Source organism: Microcebus murinus, chromosome 22 (genome assembly GCF_040939455.1).
Source record: "Microcebus murinus isolate Inina chromosome 22, M.murinus_Inina_mat1.0, whole genome shotgun sequence".
NCBI classification, from domain to species: domain Eukaryota; kingdom Metazoa; phylum Chordata; class Mammalia; order Primates; family Cheirogaleidae; genus Microcebus; species Microcebus murinus.
In genome coordinates this window covers 12,793,875-12,818,959 of record NC_134125.1, presented here as the reverse complement: position 1 = coordinate 12,818,959, position 25,085 = coordinate 12,793,875, and the positions used below count along the sequence as shown (strand labels likewise).

The following is a 25,085-nucleotide window of genomic DNA, read 5'->3' as shown; positions in this document are numbered from 1 at the left end:
TTTTGCTCAAACCTTTCCTCTGTATGGAATTCCCATCCCTGGCCATGGACACTGCTCAAGGCCTGCCTACATTTCTCTGAGTCCCCCAAAAGAACCTAGAACACTACCCAACATGCAATCAAATTCAGTATTAATTGAATTGAATGCAATGACTAACGCATTCCCCAAGCTCATGATTATTTAATATTTCAAGTAGAAGAAAAAACATCCCAAATAACTGGCTGCGGGTGAGTGACCAAAGATGCCCATGCCTTCCCTGTCTTGTCTGGGATGAGAGTGAATTTCCTGAGGGACCCATTCTGTGGTGGGGACACTTTGCTCCAATAATAACGAAAACAAGAACAATAAACAACAAAGATGTATTGCCTGTAGTCCCAGCTACTCAGGAGGCTGACGAAACAGGATAGCTTGAGGCCAGGAGTTCAAGGCTGTAGAATGCTATGACCGTGCCTGTGAATAACCACTGCATTCCAGCCTGGGCAACATTCTTAACCATTCTTTCTCAATTTTCTGAAGTATAAAATAAGGATTATAACAGTACCTACCTTATGGGGTTGTTATGGGGATTCAATGAGTTAATCTGTGTAGAATACTTCATACATAGTCAGTGCCGTATGTGTATTGTTTGAATCCTCAAAAACACCTCTTAAGTAGATATTTAACAGATGAGGAAACTGAGGTTCAGTGAAATTAAGTTGCCCAAGGTCATATCATGCTAGTTAGGCCCCCAAGCCAGATCCAATTCCCGATTGCAAAGCATTTGTTCTTAGCCACAATGCCACACTGCGTCTCATTAGCACTCAAATATTTATTAAAAGAATCAGTGGTGAGATAAAGATGATTTTTGATTACCTGCAGTGGGCTTGCTAACCTGTACCATCCTTCCGCCTTCAGTATCAGCTTGTTCCTTACAGGCACTGATCTATAACATCGGCACACAGAGAGGTGATACTGACAGATTGGAGCATCAGCCTAAAGTAAAACTGAACACGCTGAGTCTCCAACTTCTGCAAAACGGGAGAGAAATCTTTAAGATTCTGGTTATTGGTCTTCCCATATCAGTAAAGTACATGTTATTTTATAGATCTGAATCTTTTAGGAAATTGAGCAAACGCAGATTAGAGAAAATGAGTTAAGGGATTAAGCATCTAGATATCTTATATCTACCTTTCTACCTTAGGGATCCTTCTAAATATATTTTTGTCTTAATAATCGGTAAACACCAAGCTCCTAAAGCTAAATGTGTTCCTCACTATAATAATATGTCAAGAGAGTGAAATGGTGTATGTTTCTAGTTCATTCCATCTAGTGCATTCTTTTTAAAGGCAGGAGAGGTGCTTAGCCTTACCAAGCATGGGGCTTGGAGTGCCTCTAAAGAGAGTGAAAGAGACCAGAAATTGGTTTCATTCCTGCCTCTGCTCAAAGACTGCAAACCCCAGGTTTGGTTGTTAAGCAGGTCACTGACTGGAACTGAGCAGACAGTTCGAAGCAGGTGACATGGAACTGGGGTATTCTTCCGTGACAGTGCCTCCACAGGACGATGTGACATGAAAAGGCCCAAAGACATCAAAGAGCACCAAGATGCAGAATGTCCAGCTCCCAATCTACATTTTTAGAAACCAGTTCAATGGCTCCTACTCTGTAGATGAGAAAGGCAGGGAGGACGAAAGCGGTTTGAAAAAATACAGATACATGTTTTCCTCCAAAGGCCCCCAGGCTTCTCATCAGATAGTTTCCAACAAGACCAATTAACCGTTTCCATTCTAAGTGGTCCCTTCCTTTTCAGGAGGATTATACTCATGTAGTATCAACAGCAACCAACCTCTTGGCTGGTCGCTGCGACTCAACTATATTGCTAAGGGAGAAATCCACAGTTATCCACAGGGGAAAGGATTCTAGCAAATAACAGTGCTTTTACTTCTACCATTTACTCCAGGAGTACATGCATGTAAGATGAAGGAAAGGGGATGAAGAGAAAAAAGAAACCTCCCAGGGAAGCACTGAGAAGAAAGGTGGAAATGTTGAGCGTAATTTTAACAAAGCAAGGAGGGAAGGCACTGCACAGTGTAGTAGTTATGGGAAACTTGGCTTGGAATTGGAAAGATCCAGACTGTCACTCTCTGCGACCTTGGAGAAATTACAGAACCACCTCCTGTAAGCCCAAGAGTCTGTTTCCTTCTTTAAAAACTGGTTAGAGCAACAGTATACTCTCCCTAGAGGTATACAACTATCAAAGCAGAACCCAAGTGAAGGGCACAACGCCTGGAATATGAGCTGATACTAACCAGTTTGCCTTTTTTTGCACGTCACCTTACACTAACATCACTTGCCAACTAACACTAACAGTATTTATTATGTACTAGGCCCAGTGCTGAGCTCTAGATTTCAAAGAATTAAGTCAAGGCTTCGATGAATTATATTAATATGCCAGGCTTAAACTTGGGAGTATTTGTACTCTTTCCCAGATTACTGCAAGGACTAAACAGAAGATGCGTCTTGTGAGGGGTTTAGTGCAGTGCCCGGCACACACGAAGTACTCAAGAAAAGGTAGATTCTGTTACATCAAGGGCAAGCCCCATTTGTCCTGGTAACAAATGGGAGGGTGAGAGGGTTGACCTGAACCTGTTTTTCCTGCCCCTGTTTAGCTACATCCTTTGCTGCCAGCCTTTAGACTCCCTGGTCAGTCCCTAGCCTATACAAGGTGCCTGGCTCTTCTACAACAACTATGGAAGGACCCTGCAACTCAAGAGCTTGAAGGTTAAGGTTAAAATAGAGAAAATTAGTAATAGTAGCTGGAAGGAAGCCTAAGGGGCTGTGGCCTCTAGTAATGTTATTTCTCGATCTGGATGCTAGTTATATAGATGCCTTCACTTTGAAAAACTTCAATAATTAAAACGTATGCTCTCTTTTCTGTGTGTTATGTTACAAGAAAACATTTTTTAGAAATAGGAACTCTCTCTCCCCATTACCTAAAGCATAAAGGAGCCCTTCCCAATGGTATGCCACAAGTGGGTCACAGGCATGTCAGGTCAGTTACCTGTGGCAGCAAGTAGCCTTGTCAGTTGACCCCGGGGAACAGGACAAGTACCATCATTTTTTGATTAAGAATGCACTGATCTCAAGTACCAAGAACAATATCCTCCTTAATCTGTACCAAATGAACAATATCCTCAATCATGAGTTTACTTCTAGGTTTTTTCCACCTAAAATCAATTTTATTTACTCAATTTTTAAATTACTTTTATTATCTCCAACAACAAGAGAGTGCACAACATTTAAGGGTCAACAGCCCTAGACTGGGCCAGATGTGGTGGCTCACTCCTGTAATCCTAGCATTTTGGGAGGCTATCACTTGAGGCCAGGAGTTTAAGACCAGCACAGGCAACACAGCAAGACTCTGTCTCTACAAAAAAAAAAATTAGCTGGGTGTGGTGATGCACACCTGAACCAGGAGGCTGAGAAAGAAGGTTCGCTTAAGTCCAAGAGTCTGAGGCTGCAGTGAGCTATGATGACACCACTGCACTCCAATCTGGGTGACAGAGTGAGACCCTGTCTCTAAAAAAACAAAAGTTCCTCTAGCCCTAGACTGCTCTCTCCATTGATAACAACAAATGTCTAGAACATCCCTTTTTCTCCAACATCCTTTCCCCAAAATCCATGAATTGAAACCTAAAAAAAATTTTCAATCATTTATAAAGTCAATGGATGCGATACAGAATACATGCTGGTTTTCTGTTTGAAAGTTTATTGTCATTTAAAAAAAACCTATACTTTTTACATTTTACATTCACCTCTCAGAACATTTAATGGTACCAGTTAATGATATATAAAAAGCCCACCAGCTGTTGGAAATGGCTGCAAATTTACCATGTTCTGATATTAAAGTGGTTTCAACTCTTTGGAAAAACAGGTGTAACATTTAAGTACCAAGATTTCAAATTCACAGATGAGAAAAAATTTTTAAATCCAGAGGAATTTAGTAAAAATTCAAGGCTAAAAGGAAATTTTAAAACAAAATGAAAAATACCATAAAAAATAGGATACCCCACCCCCAAACATTAGGTAAAAAAATGCAATCAACCCTGCCCCACCCACCATATTTCTCTTAGAAAAGCCACTGAGTCCTGAACACAGGGTCTCGTACACAAACACATGTAGCTTGATTTGCAGATGAGCCTCTGGGATCTTACACTGGCTCTAGTTAGAAGTTTAAAAAGAAAAATTAAGTTAGGTAGTCAGATATCCATAAATACTGGTATTCAAAGGAGAACATCTTGGCTTTGGTATGGCTACAGAAATCCATCTGGAAATTGTTCAAGAGGGCACTAGGTTGGAGAGAAGGGGTGTGGAAGTGGGTATACAAAAGCCCCCGGAAGTAAAATAAATAGTGGGACACATCCATGGAAAATACTGTACATAATGCGTGGGGCAGCTGCCTCTAACACAACACACATACAGCTTTGATTTGCATATCAGCCTCTGGAAGCTGGACCAAACCTTTTCAAAGTATCGCTTTCAGGAAATAGTTTGAACTGGGAAATTCATCCGGTGCCGTAGGGTCTAGTGAGAGACAAAGACCTCAAGGGATAAGAATGGCCAGCCAGGCTAAAGGCCAGCCTCCTCTTACTCTGGAAAACTCCAAGTCTGTCTTCCCCTTTTAGTTAGGCTTCTGCCCCTGGTCTCCACAGAGGCCTGTCAGAAGGGTTCAACTGCTGATTTTCCACTTCTGGAGTGACTGAATCAATTACTTCTTCTGGGAATAGGAATGTAATTTATTATGCTGTGTCTCGAGTCTACTTCACATTTTCCCTAATTTCCACTAGGCCATGATTAGGGTTGTGAGGACACTGAGCAGAAGCCCGTGGTGGGTGGGGTCAAGACCATGTCTAGGTACGGCCTCGAATACCCTCAAAAGTCACAAAGAAGGCAAAAGTGCTCATACCCTGGACTTCAAATAAATAGTTACTTCACAAAAGCACAAAGGTGCCACCAGATCGAGGGGGGCGGGAGGGGGAGGCAACTTGTTGCTGCTTCAATGCGGAACCCTCAGCGGTTATCGATACAATCCTTTATGATAAGAACAAACTTTGGTATGCTGTTATAGGAGGACAAAGATGATCACTTAAAAAAAAAAAAAAAAAAAGAAGCCCACCTTCCCATAGGAAAACATACTAAATGTATGTAAATAAATTCCCATCCCAGAGCACCAGATGATAGCCAATCACTGGCTGATATACGATGTTACATACACCACAATGACAATTCCAGCTAGAGAAGTCCTCCCTCACTGCAAAGGCCATCAAGGACAAATAAAAGGTGAAGTCTGTTTACTGTGGGCTTGGTTCAGGGCAGTATCATCACAATAATGGGGTATCGGAGGGCAGAAAAGAAACACAGAATGCCCAGGCAACTTTTGATAACAGCATCATTTATCCTGTTTTCTAAATAAGACTCCAACACCAAGAAAAAAAAAAAAAAAGAGAGAGGAAAAAAGGGATTATAAGTTAAAACAAAAATCTATCTGTACAAGTCTTTACTTTGAGTCAGTAAGGTTTGGTCTCTGTGGAAGCCAGAAATTAGGAGAAGGTGCTTTACTTGTCACTGCAGCATCCACCTTGCTTTGGGGTATGTGCGTCAAGAGACAACAGAAAGAGAATCACTTGAGACCAAGGGAATTACTTACAAAGATTTCCTAGGATGTGTAAGGTCTACTAGTTGCCCACAGAGACACCAACAGTTGCTCTAACTGCAATTTCTTCAACATCTCAAGATGGCCACTGGAATACAGAAAACCCCATCACCTCTCACCCAATCAATCCCTTCTCCATAAACGGGAATGAGGGGAGGGAACAGGGAACGTAGGGAAGGCTATTTCATCAGGACCCATTGGGGAGAGTGCAGGTTCAGCGGCACCTACAACAGAGCTTTCCTTATCTTCCACCTGGGCCCGATCTCCCAGGAGGCTGTGGGTGCCCGTGGCCTGACAATGAGGTTCCACAGGTTTGGAAGGGCCAATGTGTGACAACGGCATCAGCAGAGAGTGAAACCTGAATTATGCATGAGAGTCCATAGATCACTGATTATTGCACTATCAATCTCACCTCCCTCCCTACAAGTGATTACCCAGATCATCAGCCTGTGGTACATACCACTTCTATTTACTTGGGAACAGGGGCTTTAAGAAAAGAATTACAAATGAAAACTTCTGAAATGACCACTTCTTGTTCCAGCTTGAGCTAAGACAAAAGTGTTTGAATAAATCACTTGCATTCAATAACATTTAAAATATGTTAACTTTAACACATTATGAACATGAAAGGTCTCCCCCACCCATTACTTCAGTGCATACAGTCTCCCAGGCAAATTTTCCATCATTCAGCCAGTGGAACGGATGGCATGTGCCAGATGTTACATAGGCATTTACTCCTTGGAGAAGGCTGAGAGCCAGGAGAATTAATCTCCTTCTGCTAGGACCTCTGCCCCAAGCTTCTGGGGAAACAGTGAATTGGGCTCGTCAAGGGAAGTAGCTATGTGATCCACTAATCAGATTCAAATCATGAAAATGCCCTCTAGAGTGTATTCCTTCCTGTTCTTCTCCATGGTAGAAAGACCTAAAGATAATTAATAGAAAGAACTATCCCTTCAAACTCAAAGCAGAAAAAAACAAAAACAAAACCCAAAAAGACACAGTATAACCAAAAAATAAAGAAATAAAACGAAAGTAAATCAAACTCTCAATACTCCTGAAAGTTAAACAGTCCCATGGTGACTGATGTCTGGAAGAAGTCGAGGCAGAAAAGACTGACAAAGATCAAAGAGCCAGCCACAAAAATGCCTTGAGAAATCCATGACAGTGTTCTCCATTTCCAAAGCCAGGTAGCCATTCCCAGTAAGTAAAAAAATTTTCTATTAAAAAACAAAACAAAACAAAAAAATAAAAACCACTCCGGGAAAAGGGTCACGAGAAGAACACTGTAGAAAGTCAAGCTGCTGACCGCCGGCGGATCACAAAGAGCCCACGCTGAAGCTGGCCCAAGTAGATCCTCATCTTGGTGCTGTCACTTGTCTTCCTCACCCAGATCTGTAGGAAAGAAGAAAGGGAACAAGATGGGAGAAGCTAAGAAGAGCAAATCTCCCAGAACATCAAAATATTTTCATGAGTTAGATGTGGACAGAAAACTGGCAACTTCTTGCTTAAATGAACTATCTCAACCTCCAGAGACATCACAAAGATCTCCTTGACCTTGGGCCATCCTGAAGGTATATGCCTCTGGTGTAGGAAACAGGCATCAGCCTTGAACTCATTTCTCCTGGCCATCTTGCTCACACCTCTGATCACAAAATGGAAAGCACAGTGATCTTGGGTTCCATTTCTGCCTCGATCTTCCAAAGACTCTCAAATTTGGTTTGATTACAACATTATCACACTCAAGAGACATGTATTCATGAACACAAACTTTCAATCTTATCTGGAAATATTTTCCTTGCCCCAAGGGACTCCCATATTATATGACCTTTCAATACTCTGATTTCCTGGCATCAAAGGGTAATGGTTGTAACAGAAAAAGAAGGAAAAAAAAATACCAACAATAAAAAAGATGCTCATGAGTGAGCTAGGGACAAATTACAATCATAAGAAGGCTGAAGAGCTCACAACCGTCCTTCCCTCCCCATATCCCTCTCCCACGGATGGGAACAGATTTCTCACATGTGGACTGCCAGGGTTGACAAGTACACTTAGTAAGTGGCATCCTGCAGCTGGAGACAGGAAGGAGAGCTGCCGCCAGTTGCCTGACACCCTCGGGCTCTTACTGTGTGCCAGACATTGTGCTCTCAGAACAGCCCTATGAAGTGAGTACTGTCATTGGCCCCATTCTATAGAAGAGAAAAAAACCAAAGCTCAGCAAGGCTGAATCACTTGTCCCCAAGTCATTCAGGCGCCTGACATCAAAGCCTCTCGCTCTTCTCTATTAAACCAGCCCCTGACTCTTCTCTTTCTGTAACACGCAACTAAATGAAGCCAAAAGCGTGGCTTTTTTTTTAAAAAAGTCCTGCGCCTCACCCATACATACAAGTTTACAGACATATCTCCTCCTTCCCCAACTCCATTTTCAGGTTTTAAAAAAAGCTTATTCTCAGTTTCATCTCAATTTCTTTCATGTCATTTAGCAACAGAGAGACTTTAAAGTCAAATACACTGGTTCAAAAATAAAAAGTTAAAGATCTCACATAAAGCTAAGCCTCTAAAGGACCTTGCAGAACCATTTTGAACTGAAAACCAACCACATGGAGGGCTAAATCAGGGAGTCACCAACATGCTCATACCCACCTACCAAACCCGCTCAGAGCTAAGTAATGCTAAAGCCAAGTAGCTCCAGTGCCACTTAGAATTTAATCTGAAAAAGGAGCAGAACACTTCCAAGAAATGAGGTGTTTCCTCATTACCAAAGTTGCATGTCCCCAACACACTGAGGCTTCTCTTCTCCAGGAGACATGTCTCAGTGTCACTGTTTCCTTGTCAGATCTCTCCGACACTCTATTATGTCAAAAGGTGATAATATTCAACAGAGAGAGAGAAAAAAAATGTAACTTGCATTTTTATTCTTCTGAAAAATCTTGAGGTGTCAGAGGAAAATAATGGGTCTGAAGTTAGGTTTAGGTACTAGAAGGCCATGTGAGCTACCAGAGACCAAAGAGCTGCCTTCTTTGTGCAGCAATCCACACAGCTAGGTAGAAAATGCTCTATCATGAAGGCACAACACTGCTTGGCTGAGGAACAGTAGGTCTCTCTATTAGATCCCCTGTTCTGGTTTTGACTTGGTTTGAGGTGACTCACAGAACCTGAGCCCAGAGAAGAATGACATTCATTTACCCGGAGGAATGCTCTCCCTAACTTCTAAGTAAACAATCATTTTGCAAACTAGTCACATATTATGGCATTTTCAATTCAGGAAGCTGGGAGAATAGAAGAGGCTTAAGTTATTTCATAATCCAGTTTCATTAGATTTACTGTGCATTGGCACAAATAAGTTACAGAGGGTAGACACGTAAAAATCAATTTCTTTGCAGACATTTGTGGACTGATAAAAGATCAAGCCAATCCAGCTATTAAAGTCATAAACTTTATCTACTAACAATACAAGTCACATATTGTAGACATGATTCTAATGAAGGGCCACGTGAACTCACAAGGCAGTCACATCATCTTCAGGTGTAACCCTCTGAGCTGACCCCATCCTGCAGGAGTGACTCAAGGAGACCAACATCTAAGGGCATGAGGCTGGCAGTATGACATTCAGAGGCACAATGGGACATATCAGTAGGAAAGACAGCAGGCTAGGAGTAGCATGTGGGTCTGATCAGGCCAGCACCCATGTGGCAAGCTTTGCTGGGTGCTAGATCCTAAGCCAGGTGCCTCATTAAATCCTCACAGCAAGAAACAAATCTATTTGTATGTATGAAACTTCTAGAGAAATAACAAAGACGGAGTATGCTCCATAGGCAAGCTCCATGCTCAGAAGACAGTTACCTTAAAAAGCAGCAGGATTTGAATGTACAGGTATCACACAGACTTGCCTTTTGTTCTTTGCTGTAGTGTAGTTCAGTGGTTCCCTGTTCATTTACTGTATGGGGAGTTCACAAAGACCACAAGGAATATACAAATCTGCACACATAGTCACACAAATGTAAGGGATTTTCAAGGGTCATTTAGACTAAGTGCAATTTCTGCCTAAAAATACTAACATTAGACTCTAACCCACATGTAAGACATGATTTCACTGTACTTCCTTTGTGGCACTTTCATTTCAGGTTTGTCATATTTTCAACACTTCAAGGAGCACATTTTGCTTTCTTAAGGGTGAGACAGTGCAGTTCCTACCTCATTGGCTCCGACAGAGCTAATCACACAGCTCAGTTTCTGGTTGTCCTTTGACTCCAGATAGATGGCTTGGCTCTTGTGGTACCTGCCAAAACCAAGGCACAAATTAAAAAAAAAGAAGACAGGGAGGAAGGAAGAAAAAAGGAAACAAACGAACAAACAAACAAAACACAAAAAACGCACTACAACAGAAACTATAATTAAAGAAGTCTTAATTTATATTTGAGGAAGAGCCTGGATTTCAGAGGGTTTAATTTAAAGGTTTCCATCCCTAGATTGGATTAGATGACTTCCTAATCTTCCTCTGGATATAATCTTATATTCCTTGGTCCCTCTGCAGAGGAGAAAGGGGAGGGAGGCTGGGGGAAGGCTTGGAAAACCAAATGAGTTTCCTATTTATTTGGACTATATGACCCAGTCCAAAAAGTAAAGTAAAACTTCTGTTCCCACTTGCTGGCCCCACCCCAAAACATTGAAGGTTGGATGGACAAAACAGATAGGCTTGAACTGTTGTTATCATTTTCTGTCTGTTCAAATATGTCACCAACAAGAAGGCAGGCCGAATTCAGCCCTGAGTTCAGTCACTCATTAAAAAATACTCGCTAAGCACTTACTGTGTACCACTGATTGATTATGCTGGAGATTGAAGACAGTGAACAAGGCCACAAGGTCCCCTGCTATCACAGAACTTCAAATACAGTGGGGACAAAGAACATTAAATAATCACACCTGGTTGTGCTAATCAGGAGAAGTTCCAAGTGTCAAGATGTACACCAAAGGGTATCCAACTTGACCTGGACAGGGGGAAAGCTCCTGTGATTGGAGGAGATAAGAAAGGCACACCCTTTTCAACTCTTGCATCTACTCTCTTGGCCTGTAGTGCATGGCCACTGCTAACTTCTAGAAATACAGAGACAAGGCTAAGGACCAAAGTGAACATGCCAGGGCCAAAGCCCAAATGGGACAATAGCAGCTGCCACAGGATGAAGCAGCAGCTGCTGGATTACAAGAGTTGGAAACACCAGCTGAGCTGCTGCTAGCAGCCCCAGTCCCTGGGCCAGCCCAAGCTCAGTCAAGAACATAACCTTTGGTTCATTTTGGCTGCAGAGATCTGCCTAACTGGACTCAGCTAAACAGACTCATAAACTCATGTAAATTCCACCAAAACACAGCTCTCAGCAAAGCACTGCATCTTATTACTATTATTTCTCTAGGGAAAGATGACTCTGTTTTGTTGCTACAATGAAATAACCTACTGCCAAGATATCATAGTAAAGGATATACTTCAATTCCACAATGAGCTTTTTCCAATCTAGGTTCTAAGTGCTCTTTAACCCTGCTACTTAGGGAGCTGAAAACTCAGGTTTCCAAGTCAATTTACTTCCTGAAAATACTGGTAAAGGAAATTGAATTTTAAATGCAATTAGAATACTGAGATTGGTTTAGGCCCAAGTTTTGAAGTTACTTTTGGCCATGCGTTAGCTGGTAAATGGGTCAGAGACCTTCATTATGCTAAACATGTAATATTACAAGGTCCAAATTATACAATGCATGAGGCGGCTAAATTAGTTCATGGCAACACTCTAACACTTTCCTTGGTCTCTCTATTGCATCTAAGCTAACTGTCCTATGTAAAGTCTTGAGTAATGGTTAAAATAAAAATACAGAGGGAGAAGAACATTCACAGTTGTTCCATAGGGATTGTGAGTTATTAAAGAGATAAAAACACAAAAGAAAACACAACTAGCCTCAAGGCATTCTAAACACTTTAATAAAAGTAAGGTCATGGGTGGGGTGCAGAAGTTTATTACTAGTGTAGAAACATGCTCAATATACTGTTAAGTGGAGGGAAAAATACTATGTCCACAATGTTCCTGGGTTTGTAACAAAATATACATGTTTCCTGTGTACCACATACACACAAAAAAATCAGTAAATATATATTAAAATTTTATAAAAACGTAAATTAAGAATGGTATTTCTTTTACTGTATAGCTTCCTTTTTAAAGAAAAAACAGGTGTTACATAAAAAAGTAAATAGTATTTTCATAAGTCATGGTATTTTTTGAGACAGAGTCTCACTCTCTTGCCCGGGCTAGAGTGCCATGGCGTCAGCCTAGCTCACAGCAACCTCAAACTTCTGGGCTCAAGCAATCCTCCTGCCTCAGCCTCCCAAGTAGCTGGGACTACAGGCATGCGCCACCATGCCCGGCTAATTTTTTCTATATGTATTTTTAGTTGGCCAATTAATTTCTTTCTATTTTTAGTAGAGATGGGGTCTTGCTCTGGCTTAGACAGGTTTCGAACTCCTGAGCTTGAGCGATCCACCCGCCTAGGCCTCCCAAAGTGCTAGGATTACAGGCAAGAGCCACCGCGCCCAGTCTCATAAGTCATGGTATTAGAAAATACCTAAATGACAAACATGAGGTAAAAAGAAAACTTAATGTTACAAAGATCTGTAAAGAAAACCAGTGACTCTGAAAGACTATCCAGACGATTCTCACAAGACGTATGTGTTTTCCTTTAGTTGTACTTAGAAACCAAACCCAACACATTTGACAGGCTTAAAAGTCAACACGAGGAATAAATAACGAAACCTGGTCTATTACCTCTGAGAAGTGGTTTTGGGACTTAGGCATCTGACTACATCCCAGATCTCCCTCCTCTGGGATCACCAAACAGTGTGGTGTGAATGTCCACCATTGGTCCCCATTTGTTCCACAGAAGAGCTGGCCAGGGTGCTTCCCAAAGCAGCCGACTTTAAACCAACTGGTCCCCAGGTCCCTCCCGAACCACAGTCTCTGGGACCTTCAGGGTATTCTCACATACCACACAATGGTCTTGGGGCACCATTATCCCTGGATATCAAATCTATTAAATTATTTGAATTCTCTGAAAAGTCCTCAGAAATTAAAGTGTTCACATGGGGGGTTTTTAAGACGAAACCAAAAGGTATATGGCAATCTTAAAAATTTACTTTTTAATTTCTAAAGAATAAAAGAGAAAAGAATTCAAAATATATTTAGATATAAAATGTGTTAAGAAGCAACATCAATAGAGGCAAATTAATAAAAATGTCCATTATCTTTTTTTTTTTCCCTCCAATTAACCCATTTGATAAGCTACAACTCAGCTGCTGAAAAAAACCATTTTAAACAGCCCCAAATGTCAAATTGACTTTATTACTAATGGAAATTCTGACCTGGGAATCTCTATAGTTAAGCTCTTAAAGCTTTGCACTTCCACTATTAAATCCAACAAACTAGAATTATTACCACTACTGTACTATTTTGGAAGAAAGCAATTTCTTTTAGAAGGTGGGCCCAAAAGTAGGGCAAGGAGGGAGGAGAATTAATTTTGTATCCTATGGAGAATGCTGATATTAATGCTTCATTTCTCAAAAAACAAAGCGATTTTACAGCTATAGAACCTCAAGGAGTCCCAATTCTAGTTGTAAATATTCACTGTTTTAAGTTAATAGTCTTTTGTTTTTTGTTTTTTTTTTTTTTGAGACAGAGTCTCACTTTGTTGTCCAGGCTAGAGTGAGTGCCGTGGCGTCAGTCTAGCTCACAGCAACCTCAAACTCCTGGGCTCGAGCGATCCTTCTGCCTCAGCCTCCCGAGTAGCTGGGACTACAGGCATGAGCCACCATGCCCGGCTAATTTTTTATATATATATCAGTTGGCCAATTAATTTCTTTCTATTTATAGTAGAGACGGGAGTCTCGCTCTTACTCAGGCTGGTTTTGAACTCCTGAGCTTGAGCAATCCGCCCGCCTCGGCCTCCCAAGAGCTAGGATTACAGGCGTGAGCCACCGCGCCCGGCCAGTTAATAGTCTTTTATGTCAATCGTAGGGTTAAATCTACTTGAGCAAGCTGGTGACTTCATTTCTGAGTCACATTAGCAGGTCCAGATTTCAAGTGAGGAGAGAAAACACAGTCTACCAGCACCATCAGTTATTTAATTATTTTAAAATATCAGCTACTTTCACAGTATTTTTTGAGAGAGGTCATTGGTCCAAATCAAAATGTGAAGCAAACTTACAGTATGATATAAAATGCCTTAATATAAGACCAAGGCAAAGGGAAGATGTTTATCTTTCGGTGGCTTGATAAGTGTTCATACCAGGATGGGAAGCTTGAAGTCATTTGAAAGTCAGTAAAACGTGTTTTGCCAAAAATACTGCTGCACCAAAATACTGGAAAGAGTATAAAGTGACTTAGGTGACCTCTTAGCCACAGGCCATGTCTGCTGCAGAAGAAAAAAAAAATGAAGCCTCGGGACTGCAAGGATACAAAAACCAAACATCAAAAACCCCATGAGACAGGAGAGGATGGTTTTGCACCAGTGAAAGCCTAGGCCGGGACTCCTGGAATCACCTTTCATTTATCATCCGGGAAGGGAAGGACTCACCTTCCAATAACTGCTTTATGAACTCTGATTGCCAAGGCCAAAAAAGAAAAACATACAGAATGCAGAAGAAAACAGCATTCTCAAGGTGTATTTAACAACAGACTAAGCAACTTTAAATTCATTAAAAAGTAAAGTGCTTCCAGAGACATTATTTTTTAAATTTCTGCTGAACTATGAGAAAGATGGTGAAAGAAAATTCCTTTGAAATACTTGTAAGTTCTAAAACATCAAACCTGACTGCTCTGTTTACATTATGAAACACCAGGCACTGCAGATTCTTTAAAAAAAAAAAAACAAACATGAATTTTAATTTATACATTTTCACCCTCAAGACACATCTCATAAAGTCTGAGAAACCTAAAAAGAGGAAGATCCGAAGCAACACAATTACAAAATGAACATCATTTGAAATATCACGTGGCTTTAAGACTCATAGATCCGTAAAAATGTTTGTGATAAATCTCATCATTTTCAAAGATGGTTCTTATGTGTGGACCTGATCTTTAAAGGTTGTTTGGTTTTCATTATTAGAAACATTTTTCATCATATTTTGTCGTTCTCAGTGTGTTGAGCTGTTAGGGCCTGCCATCTAGTGGTCATATCTTCTGATAAGCAATGTTAAGATACAATAACTAACTGACCTTTGTGAAGAATGCCCAAGAATAATAAAATCAGAGAGGCAGATGTCACCAAGATCAGGCTTACAGATAAAGCAAGCCTCTAGAATCCACTGAGTAATTAACTCAATGTAACTTAATAGGTGGAAATGATTTATTCGGGCATGACTAAATCTCTAACCATTTTTGATGAGTACAATATTATAAGGTAACCAACACAATGCTCGGTTTTTTCTTTAAGCAAGCTCAAAAAACCCAAAGTAACCATTATCCTAATTTTGGAACTTTTGGCTAAAGATATTGAAACTCAAAGGGTCATTCCATTATAAATGATTATTACAAAGAGCATAAAGTAACCAAGAAAAGCATTCTCAATTTAACCAAGTGGAAAGGCAGAACAAGCCATGTGTCCACTATGACTTAAAATGAGTAGAGAATGCCTGCATATGGACAAAGAATAGAAAGAAATATCAGAACTAAAAGATCTGTGAAAAGATGGCAGGATCCAGGGTGATTTAATACCTACTAGAATGCCTAATGCAAAGCAGACAATAAATGCTTGTTGAATGAACTGTATCAGCTTTTAAGGTTCTTTCATATTGTTTTGCCATTTTCTTTCCAATAAAAATCACTGGTAAGATGTGCACCGTCTGGGGGATGGGCACACTTGAAGCTCAGACTTGGGGGGGGGCCAAGGGCACTAGTTGAAACCTTAAAATATGTACCCCCATAATATGCTGAAATAAAAAATAAATAAGTAAATAAAATCACTGGTAGTCTGAAGGTTTCAGACTTCAATCTCAACTAGGAATGCTTTAATATACAATTCCTCCAGGTATGTTTCCTGGAACACATCTGCAGCAAGATGATACATGAGAAAATGGTATGGTATCAAAAAAAAAAACACCTAATAACATCTTAGAAATTCACAGTACACATTAGTGTATCATGGGACCCAAAGAGTACTACAAGGAGGAAACTCATTTATTATTAAATGGGCCCTAAATCCATTTAACATGATCATCCATCAAACTGATTTGACCACAAAATCCTTTTATCTAAAGAACACGGGGGGGGGGGGGGGGGGGGCATTTAGTGAAACCTTAAAATCTGTACCCCCATAATATGCCGGAAAAAAAAAAAAAAAAAACAAAGAACACGTATTAACTTTAACACACAGAGAGGCAGAGAGGGACACACACCTTGTTGGCAGGGGCACCACAGAAGACATAAGCCTGCAAATTCTAGTACAGTGACAGCAGCGTGGAGAGGGAAGGGGACCACGACCATAACACATTTCTGGGAAACACTGCTTTCAGAGTTCTCACAGAAGCATCAACTGAATGGCTGCTTACACATTTTAAAATGGGATTCCACTTTCAGCGCTATTGCAAGTTAAGCAGCAGCCATGCTTTGAAGTAACACCTGTAGATAGCCCCAGTCCTTTTTCCAAGTTTTTCCCAAAACATACCATCTTTTATCATAGTACAGTTTGCCATCTTCTATCCGAGCTTCGAACCTCTGGGCTGGAGACTCTGCAGGCGCGGCAGGCAAGTGTTCAGGAGAGGATGGGGATGCTAGAGGAACCAGAGATACTTAAATGACTAAGCATGTGTGAGTCCCCCAGTTAACATGCTTTAATTGAAACACTATCAGAATGTGGCAATAAGCATGCCCAAGCCCTTACAGTGATAATGCATGAGAAGTCAACAAAATCCTTGTATATCTAAATTGATCCTCAGTGCAACCTGTGAGGTATGCAAGGCACAAATTAACCTCACTGAATAGAGGAGACACCTTGAGGCTCAGGAAGGTGAAGGTCAAATGTACAAATTCACAGGTCACTTAAAGGAGGTAAATCTTCAAAAAAAGGGCAAATATTATAAAAATCTTTTAGAAACGAAATCATTTCTAGAACTCCAGTGTGCTCAAATGATCTAAATTCAGGCACTTACTCACATAACCCCCTACTCCCATCATGCCTCAGAAGCTCAGGACATCACTGTGGACCACAGTGGCCCCTAGGGAAGATATTATCTAGAGAAAGAAAAATCTGCTTTTCTTCCACAAGACTCAGTTAGTAGAGGGATGTGTGAGTAATCACAGTGCTTACAACAAAAAAACAAAAAAGATATTAGCAGTTTAGAATTCTAGTTTGCAACCTAGCCATTGACTCTCAAGTGCTGTCTGGAGGGAACAATGTGAACACCGAGGCAGCCTCTTCTAAAAACTATGACTCCGAGCAGCCTGCAAATGCCTTCCCAGAGCCAGGCCATGAAAAAGCTACTAGAGCAGTACTGCCCCTAGGACTTAACTCCAAAAATCGAGTAATACTAAAAAATCTTTCTGGTTTCATTTTCAAAAACAGATGTGTGCTTAAAACCTTATGCCTTATGATGCCTACACAGAAGGGAACTTTTACCAGCAAATCAAATGTCTCATTCACAATCTATCCTAAGGACAAAAATAACATAGTAGGGTTTTAAAAAAAAAAAAAAAAAAAATCAAGGCTGGGTGCACTTAAGGTCCCCTTTAGTTTTCATGATGACTACCCATAGGCAAATGATGAACACTGTTGTTTTTTGGGGGTTTTTTTTGAGACAAAGTCTCTCTCTGTTACCCGGGATAGAATGTCGTGGTGTCAGCCTAGCTCACAGCAACCTCAAACTTCTGGGCTCAAGCAATCCTTCTGCCTCAGCCTCCCAAGTAGCTGGGAGTACAGGCAGGCACCACCACGCCTGGCTAATTTTTTCTATATATTTTTAGTTAGCCAATTAGTTTCTTTCTATTTTTAGTAAAGATGGGGTCTCACTCTTGCTCAGGCTGGTTTCAAACACTCCTGGACCTTGAGCAACCCTCGGAGGCAGGAGGGTTGCTCAAGGTCAGGAGTTCTGCGCCCCAGCCGATGATGAACATTTTTGAAAACTGCAACAATTCCCTGACAGCTATTCGCATGCTTTTCCAACAACATGATGAAAAGACCTCACAAATGCCAATACATCATGCACTTACCTGGTCTCTTGGGTGACTTAAGCTGTAGAAAGAAAAACAAAAAAATCTTAGAGAAAATCATTTCAGATGCAACTTCAGGTGTCAAAAGTATCATCATTTAACAAGTAACATGAACAAAGTGAATCAGAAAACCATGTCAAGCCTGAGCTTTTAAATTAAAAACAAAAAAAATCAAACTGTACCTTATTTAATGTTCTCAGATCCTCCATGATCTGTTCATCTGTTAACAAATAGTTTAGCTGGGGTGTTGAGAGTTAAAGGAATGTGTCTGAAAAGTACGGTTTCTAAGCAAAGAGTAATCAACAAAATGGTACCAGTATTTTAGAATTTACTAAGTGTGACCATGTTAAATGATGTTTTTACAATAATGGTGTTTAGGTTAGGTATATAAAAGAATTCACATCACCTTACAAATTGCTAGGATGAGATTCATTAGGTACATACGACAACAGGGAGAGCACAGAAAACAGTAAAATAAGAATTTCATCATGAATTTATATAGTGCTTTTGTTCTAGAGATCTGAAGACTTACACACACACACACAGCAAGCTTTATCTTCCCCAGTAACTTAAATACTCAGTTGTGGTGGTGAAAGGACCTGAAGTTATGCCCTTTCCTGGTAGCAGACAAATGACAACCATTTTGGGCAAACAGCTACTTATTATCTTCTCCAGAGGAACAGAAACAACACTTCTCCATGTATCCGGTCCCGTTAACATTTTTATGATTAAAGGGCTTCTTTATGTCTGACTGAAATCTCATTTGCTTTAATTTAAAAGCAGTTTGCAATCGACTATTTTAGGGACACAGATAACTGAGGCACATAAAAGCAGATATTACTCTCCTCATCTTACAGTTGGAAGGTGGAGAATTATAGGTGGAAAAATTAAGGCATACCAAGTTTTCAGATGCTCCTGAATCTTGAAGTTAGTCTTCAAACCAGGTTGAACTTCCAACACAAAGTACCCTTCCAGATAATTCTTCTCTATTTATCTCTCCCACTAAAAGCAGTAGCAATTGAGGACAAACTCCAATAATAAAATGACCATCGCCAACCATCACCTGCAAATACTTTACATATGCTTTCCAATCAATTATTACTATCTTCCATGAGACAATGGTCATATACAGTCTATCAAATGGATAAGCAAAGGATTCAAAACTCTTAAGGAAAAAAGTGATTAAAGCTTGATGCAAATGGATATCAGGAGCAGGTTTCCTCCTCTTGTCTGGGATGGGGACAGGATCATTTGGCCGCCTCCGCAACTTTCTGGTCATGATAGGCTTCACTTCCATAGAATCTGTGGCAAGAATGGAATGGGTAAATCTATGCAACTCCCCCTCAAAGTCAGTAAGAATTTCTACAATGCATCAATATCTGCCCCATAGATACCCAATCAGAACTGGCTTATTGGGGATGTTTGGTCTATACACAGCCCAAGCCAGATGCCCCAATTATACTTTAGAAAGCGCCCATGCTTATAAGATTCAGAACCCGGGGTACACAGCCCTCTCAGAAACGCAGCCCTACAGCCAACATGATAACTACTGTAGGCATCTCTCAAGCACTCTCAAAAACTACAGATATTCTTCCTCTCCTTCAGATTAAGAAGCTCCAGAGCTGTAGGCTCTTAGGATTGTAAGGGAACTTGGGGTCATCTCAGTCAACTAATTCCTGCTGTTCCAACAGAGTGTGTTCTGAAGTCCGCTAGTATAAAAGACTCTCTTAGAGACCACTGGCCTCGGTGCGGACATTTTCATATTAAGTCTCTATTCATAGACTCAGACCCTTTTTTTCTTTTGTAACCTTTTGTAGCTACTTGACTACCAAAAATGACACCATGAAGGCTCATAATAAAAGCCTCTTCCTTTCTTTTCTCTTCTCTTTAGTCTGACACTGCTGTGGGCTCTCCATGCCTTAGAATCGCGCCTCCCCCAGCCACAGTGGTCAAGGAGGTTGACTGGCTTCCTCGGGGACCTTTTTTGCTTGCCTGCTCCCTGGATCCTGGTGATCTCTGGTGTCCTGTCACTCCTCAGGCTGCAACCCAAGCAATTTCCGGTCAACCCTCTGAATGGCACTCGGTACCCAACACCACACACTCTCCAGGCTCCAAGCAAACTCATTTCTTCTCCTTGTTTCCCCTCCCAAGGCTGCCTCCTTCCTCTGCATCTCAGGATCATCAAATCTATTCGTCCTTCCATGCTAGGAAAGTATCTGTCATCTGTGACTTGTCTGTCTTCCTTCACCCAGGCATCAAGTTTATCAGAAACATCAGCTCTGCCTCAAGCCCACCCTTTCTGTTTTCACTGAGCAAACTCCATGACAGTCAGAGTCTCTCCCACATCTCATCCAACCTTCCTGCCCACCAAGTGATAGTCCTAAGACACAAATCAGATTATTTTACACATCATTCTTCTTACTAAATATGTCAATGGCTTGCCACTCTCTACAGAATAAAAGACAAACCTCACTTCTGGTCTTCCTCCCTTGATTCTGTGTGCAGGCTTTTAGCTATTCTGTTACTCAGAAATAAAGGCACTACACTTTCAGACTTTGCACAGCCTGTTCTCTGCCTGGCAAACTTCTCTACATGATATCCTTTGAGATGCAATTCAATACTCTCCCTTCTGTGACAGCCTCCAATGGCAGAGACTCCTTCCATTTTCCAAGTAACCAGAGCAAGTGCCACTCTGTTTATTATTATCCTATTTGAATTCCACTCACAGTAGGGCTTCACAAAGTTTTTTGCAGAGCTAGATGGGGTCAAGCCTAGTCATGAGATAAAGTCGGTTTGTTTGTGATTACGTACACCATCAGTAGAGCAGGCAGGGCAGCGTTACGGAATTCTACCACAGCAGGGTGCAGGATCTTAGAGTATGTGATAAACGTGCTGTAAAAAGTCAAAAAAATGTTTCTGCGTGTTGTTCTTAAGAAAAGAAATGGGTAATATTGAAAATGTTTTCCCTATGAATGGAAAGGAGGTAAAGTAAAAAACAGATGTACAGAATATTCATAAATGTGTACTTGGAAGTGAAAAAAGAAAAGAGGACACACACACACATTCCTCCCTGGGAAAAGGGGGAAGCCTTCGAAAAGAAATCTCTTACACTATGTGGGGTAACACCTTTCTCCAGTTATGTATTGGCCAGTAGTGCAGCACCGTGGTTAACAGCCAGGGTGTCACACATACGTGGCCCTGAATCCCAGCAGTAGCTGTGTGACCAAAGGCCACATAAATGCTCTATGTCTCAAGTTCTCTCATCTAGAGAATAGAACTATTAGTAACACCTCCCTCACAGTGTGTTCTGTTACATGAGATGATACACGTGAAGCTTACTCAGCACAGTGCCTGGCATAAAAAAGAGTTCAATCACTGTAAGTTTTTATTATTATATTTGCAGGCAGGAAAAAACTATACAAAGATCTTTTTTAAAAGTCAAGCCACGAACAGCTGAAAAGAAGTTACAGACTTGAAGGTAACTGATGTCAATGGTGAGGCTTTGCAACATTCAGATCTAACTTGGAAAACAAAATGTAAAGGGAGTTCATCCCATCCAAGAGAACAGCAAAGAAAAAGCATATAGCCCACGAACACATTATGGAATGTTCTGCCACAAAAGAGAGCAGCTAAGCGCACCCTGCTCTGCAGGCCACCAAGGATGGGGAGTGGGGCGTGCGGGCAATTGCATGATGGAAGTAAGCCAAGTACAGGCACAGCTCAGAGGATTTGCGAATAATATCAAGTCTGATCACAGCCATTAAACTCAGAAAATCATCACTGTATCACTTACAAATCAGAAAATATAATCAAATTCTTCTTAAAAAATGGTGAAAAGCAATCCATTTTATTAGCCTGGTCACGGCAATAACCTGATGAATTGTATCCAAAGACTATTTCTGCAGAAGGAAGGTCCTCTGGAGAAGATCCTAAAATATACCAGCATGTCTCCACCACCACCTGGAGGAGAGAAGACAGCAGGGACAGTCCTGGCCAGTGGCCCAGGTGGAAGATGTGATCTGAGGAGGCGATTGACGCGTAAGTACCACAGTCCCATAGACATAATAAGAGTATCCACTTAAGTCACCTTGCTCCAATGCCAGGGTTGCCTAGTTGGCCTCTAGGGTGCATTTTTCACAGGATGGGTGAGCCTGACCATCTCGGTCTGATTCTGGAAAGTTCTATTTCCCACTGTAAGCAACAAGTTGGCTCTCTGAATTTATAACATCACCCCCCTGTGAGTTTGGCCAGAAATTGTCCCAACCAGCTCAATCTGGGTATACTGACACATACCGCCCCCCCCCTCAAAAATAAAATCAAACTTCCAGAACTGAAGTTCAGACCCAAGTGTAGAGTATGACAACCCTGGAGAAGACACCTGAGCAGGAATTCAGTCAGTCTTTCTCTTAGACATCATACACCAACCACAGAACACCTCTAAGTGACTTGTATTATAAAGCCTCTCTGATCCAGAGCACTCTCCATAGGTCTGCTCCAGTGGGGATACTATTTGTGGAATCTCATCAAATATCAAACAATTAAACCAGATTTGGGAGAGAAAACACTGAACAAGCAATGAGGCCAGGTAAACAATGCCTCTCCAAACCACCTCGTAGTATGACCTTTAACAGTGTAAATCCTATTGCTCCACTCACCAGGAAACCTGAAAGATACAGGTACCCTCAACTCCCACCCCACCCCCAGGTAGCACTGGGTCTGCCATCTAAGAAATGGGAGCACAGGCTGAATCAGTGCTAGATAGAGGCATTATAGCTCACTTCCTATAGAGAGAGATTCCTGATAAATTAATTACTGCAATTAAGTACAATTACCAGTTTACTGGTTGGCCTTTTCTTCTGTTCTTCCCTTGGCCTATTCATTCATTTCCAACAGCTCACCTGCCTATAGTATACAAGTGTAGTATAAGCTTCATTTTAACATACTTTGACCATTAAAACAAGCTCATACTTGTTTAGTTATTGAAAAAACATTACTGGAATGTTGCATAATTGCAATGTTGCATAATTGCAATGACTGAAAGGAACATCCTTAAAAAACAGGATATAAATGAAAAAGAAAAGCCACTGTAGAGTAGGCACCATAGCAGAGTGGCAACGACCTCCAAACCAGGGGGAGGGCAACACATGGCTAGAGGAGAGGCCCAGAGCAATCCCCAGGACACGCCACATTCCTTCCTAGTTGGATGGCAGGTACATCAGTGTTGTCACACATCAGTGCTGCAGTGGCAACCATAAATGAATGCCTAGGAGTTGGGGGGCTGAGACAAAAATCAAGGTCAGGTCTTTGGAGGCCAAATCGGGATAGGAATAAAGTTGCTCGTAACGAATGGATGGCATATAAAGAGTAAGTCAATCAAGCCTTCTTCTCTGCACCCTCAACCATGATAAATGGCCTGGATTCCACTGTGTTAGCATCAGAAAAGAACATCTTGAAGATAAGCTCACTCTACTCAAAAATCCAGGTCCACCTCTCTTCCATTCTCTCCCCTTCCCCACATATTTGTGTGGGACCCCCTTCTCCTTGTCTTGACTTCCAGCCTTCCCTACTCATTAGCATCTGTTAAGTACTATGTGACACTCACTGTTCCTACAGTAGTACAATGACATACACCTTAATGTTAAAAAACAAAACAAAACAAAACAAAAACAGTAAAAACAAGCCTGTCAAATCTTTACCTTCATTTAGCCCTTTTTCTCATACTGCATTATGTTGGGGAAGACAGGGAAGCTGTGTCTGCTCTGCAATTGTCAGAGTATCATCTCCTTGGGGACACAAAACTTACCCATTAGCCTAATTTTGTGAGTCACTTAGAATCACATGTATCCATGGTACCTACAAAGAACCAGTATAGTGTGGTGGTTTTAAGAGAACACACTTGGAGTCAGACAAACTCTGGCTTAACCACTATGTATCTATTTGGGGGACTTTGAGCAAATGGTTCCATTTCTCTGAGTCTGCAAATAGTATCCACAAATGAAGCAAACCTACGAAGAGTCCTGTGAAATCAGAATGACACCTCAGTCAAAGGGAGCTGAGCAGCTAAATGAGGCTACAACTTCCCAATCCATGAGTGGTTCCTCCACGCACCAGGCACTTTTTGAAACACCTCATAGGCATCAGCTCCTCTCACTTCCACCCCCCACCCCCGTAGGTTCTATCACCTCCTTGCCAAATGAGAAAACCCTACCTTAGAATTAAGTCCACAACAGCGCCAGCTTCACCCCAGCTCTGTCAGCCTACAGAGGGAGCTCTGATGCTTTTATACAATGCCTAGCCCAATGCAAGTGCTCAGGAAACAGACTTGTATCTTGACACTATAATGACTCATGGTCCAGCTAGGAATCCAATATCTTCTAAAGGAAACTCATAGGCTTTCCTGAGGTCGTGAGTAGCTTCCACAGGGGCCTGAGGGCTGGAAGATGTCCCTGGTGAGCAAGAACTAACGAAAAACATGAAGTGGCACTTAGTGGGCTGTTGGAAGAAAGGAGGAAAGGCGGCTGCTCTAAAGACAACAAGAAAAATGCATTAAAAAATAACAAGGCTCCCCACATTTTAAAGCTCATTAAGTTCTCAATGATTATTTGGGTTACTTACAATCTTGGCCTCAACTCAGACAAAACTCACACTCATTCTCTCTATAACCTCACTACTCGAATTGCGGTCCTACCAGCAGCCCTGGGAGGTGGTTAAAATGCAGGGTCTTGACCTCTACCCCAAATCCCCTGAAATGCAGAGTCTGCATTTTATCGAGATCCCCAGGTGACCCATATACACACAATAGTTGGAGAAGCACTGACCTATAACTCATTCTAGCTCCTTTATCTAGAGTACACCTTTCCACCTGTACAGCTCAGTTTCTGTAAGTTCCCCACAAGAGGTCTGGGGGGTGAGGAGTACATCCTGCCAATTCCTACGGAGGGTTGTAAATGCTTTAAGCCATGGTCGGACAGGCAGGTTACCAAACGCACCTATTTCCAACGGGTTATCTGGACTACGCTTCTTATCAGCCTCTTGTTCTACTTTGTTTATCCAGATTATCTTCATGTTGAACCAGAGAAGGAGACTTTAAAAAATATCTTTTTGGGGCAGAGCTGGGCAACATTAATATTGGGCATCAATCCACAAAGGTGAAATAAGTCACT

General features: G+C 41.3%; 1 protein-coding gene across 1 annotated transcript in view; it reads right to left on the bottom strand.

Moving 5' to 3' along the window:
* Positions 1-3,728: 3,728 nt before the first annotated feature.
* The window catches only part of SUDS3 (SIN3A corepressor complex component SDS3), a 37,119-nt gene continuing 15,762 nt past the window's right edge, over positions 3,729-25,085 (bottom strand). Inside the window, exons 7-12 of the mRNA XM_012756638.3 lie at positions 19,129-19,224; positions 18,105-18,166; positions 17,923-17,944; positions 16,382-16,487; positions 9,881-9,965; positions 3,729-7,081 (exon numbers count right to left, since the gene is read on the bottom strand). Of these exons, the coding sequence (XP_012612092.1) occupies positions 6,983-7,081; positions 9,881-9,965; positions 16,382-16,487; positions 17,923-17,944; positions 18,105-18,166; positions 19,129-19,224 (470 nt within the window). The 3' untranslated portion in view covers positions 3,729-6,982. The remainder of the gene's footprint in view (positions 7,082-9,880; positions 9,966-16,381; positions 16,488-17,922; positions 17,945-18,104; positions 18,167-19,128; positions 19,225-25,085) is intronic.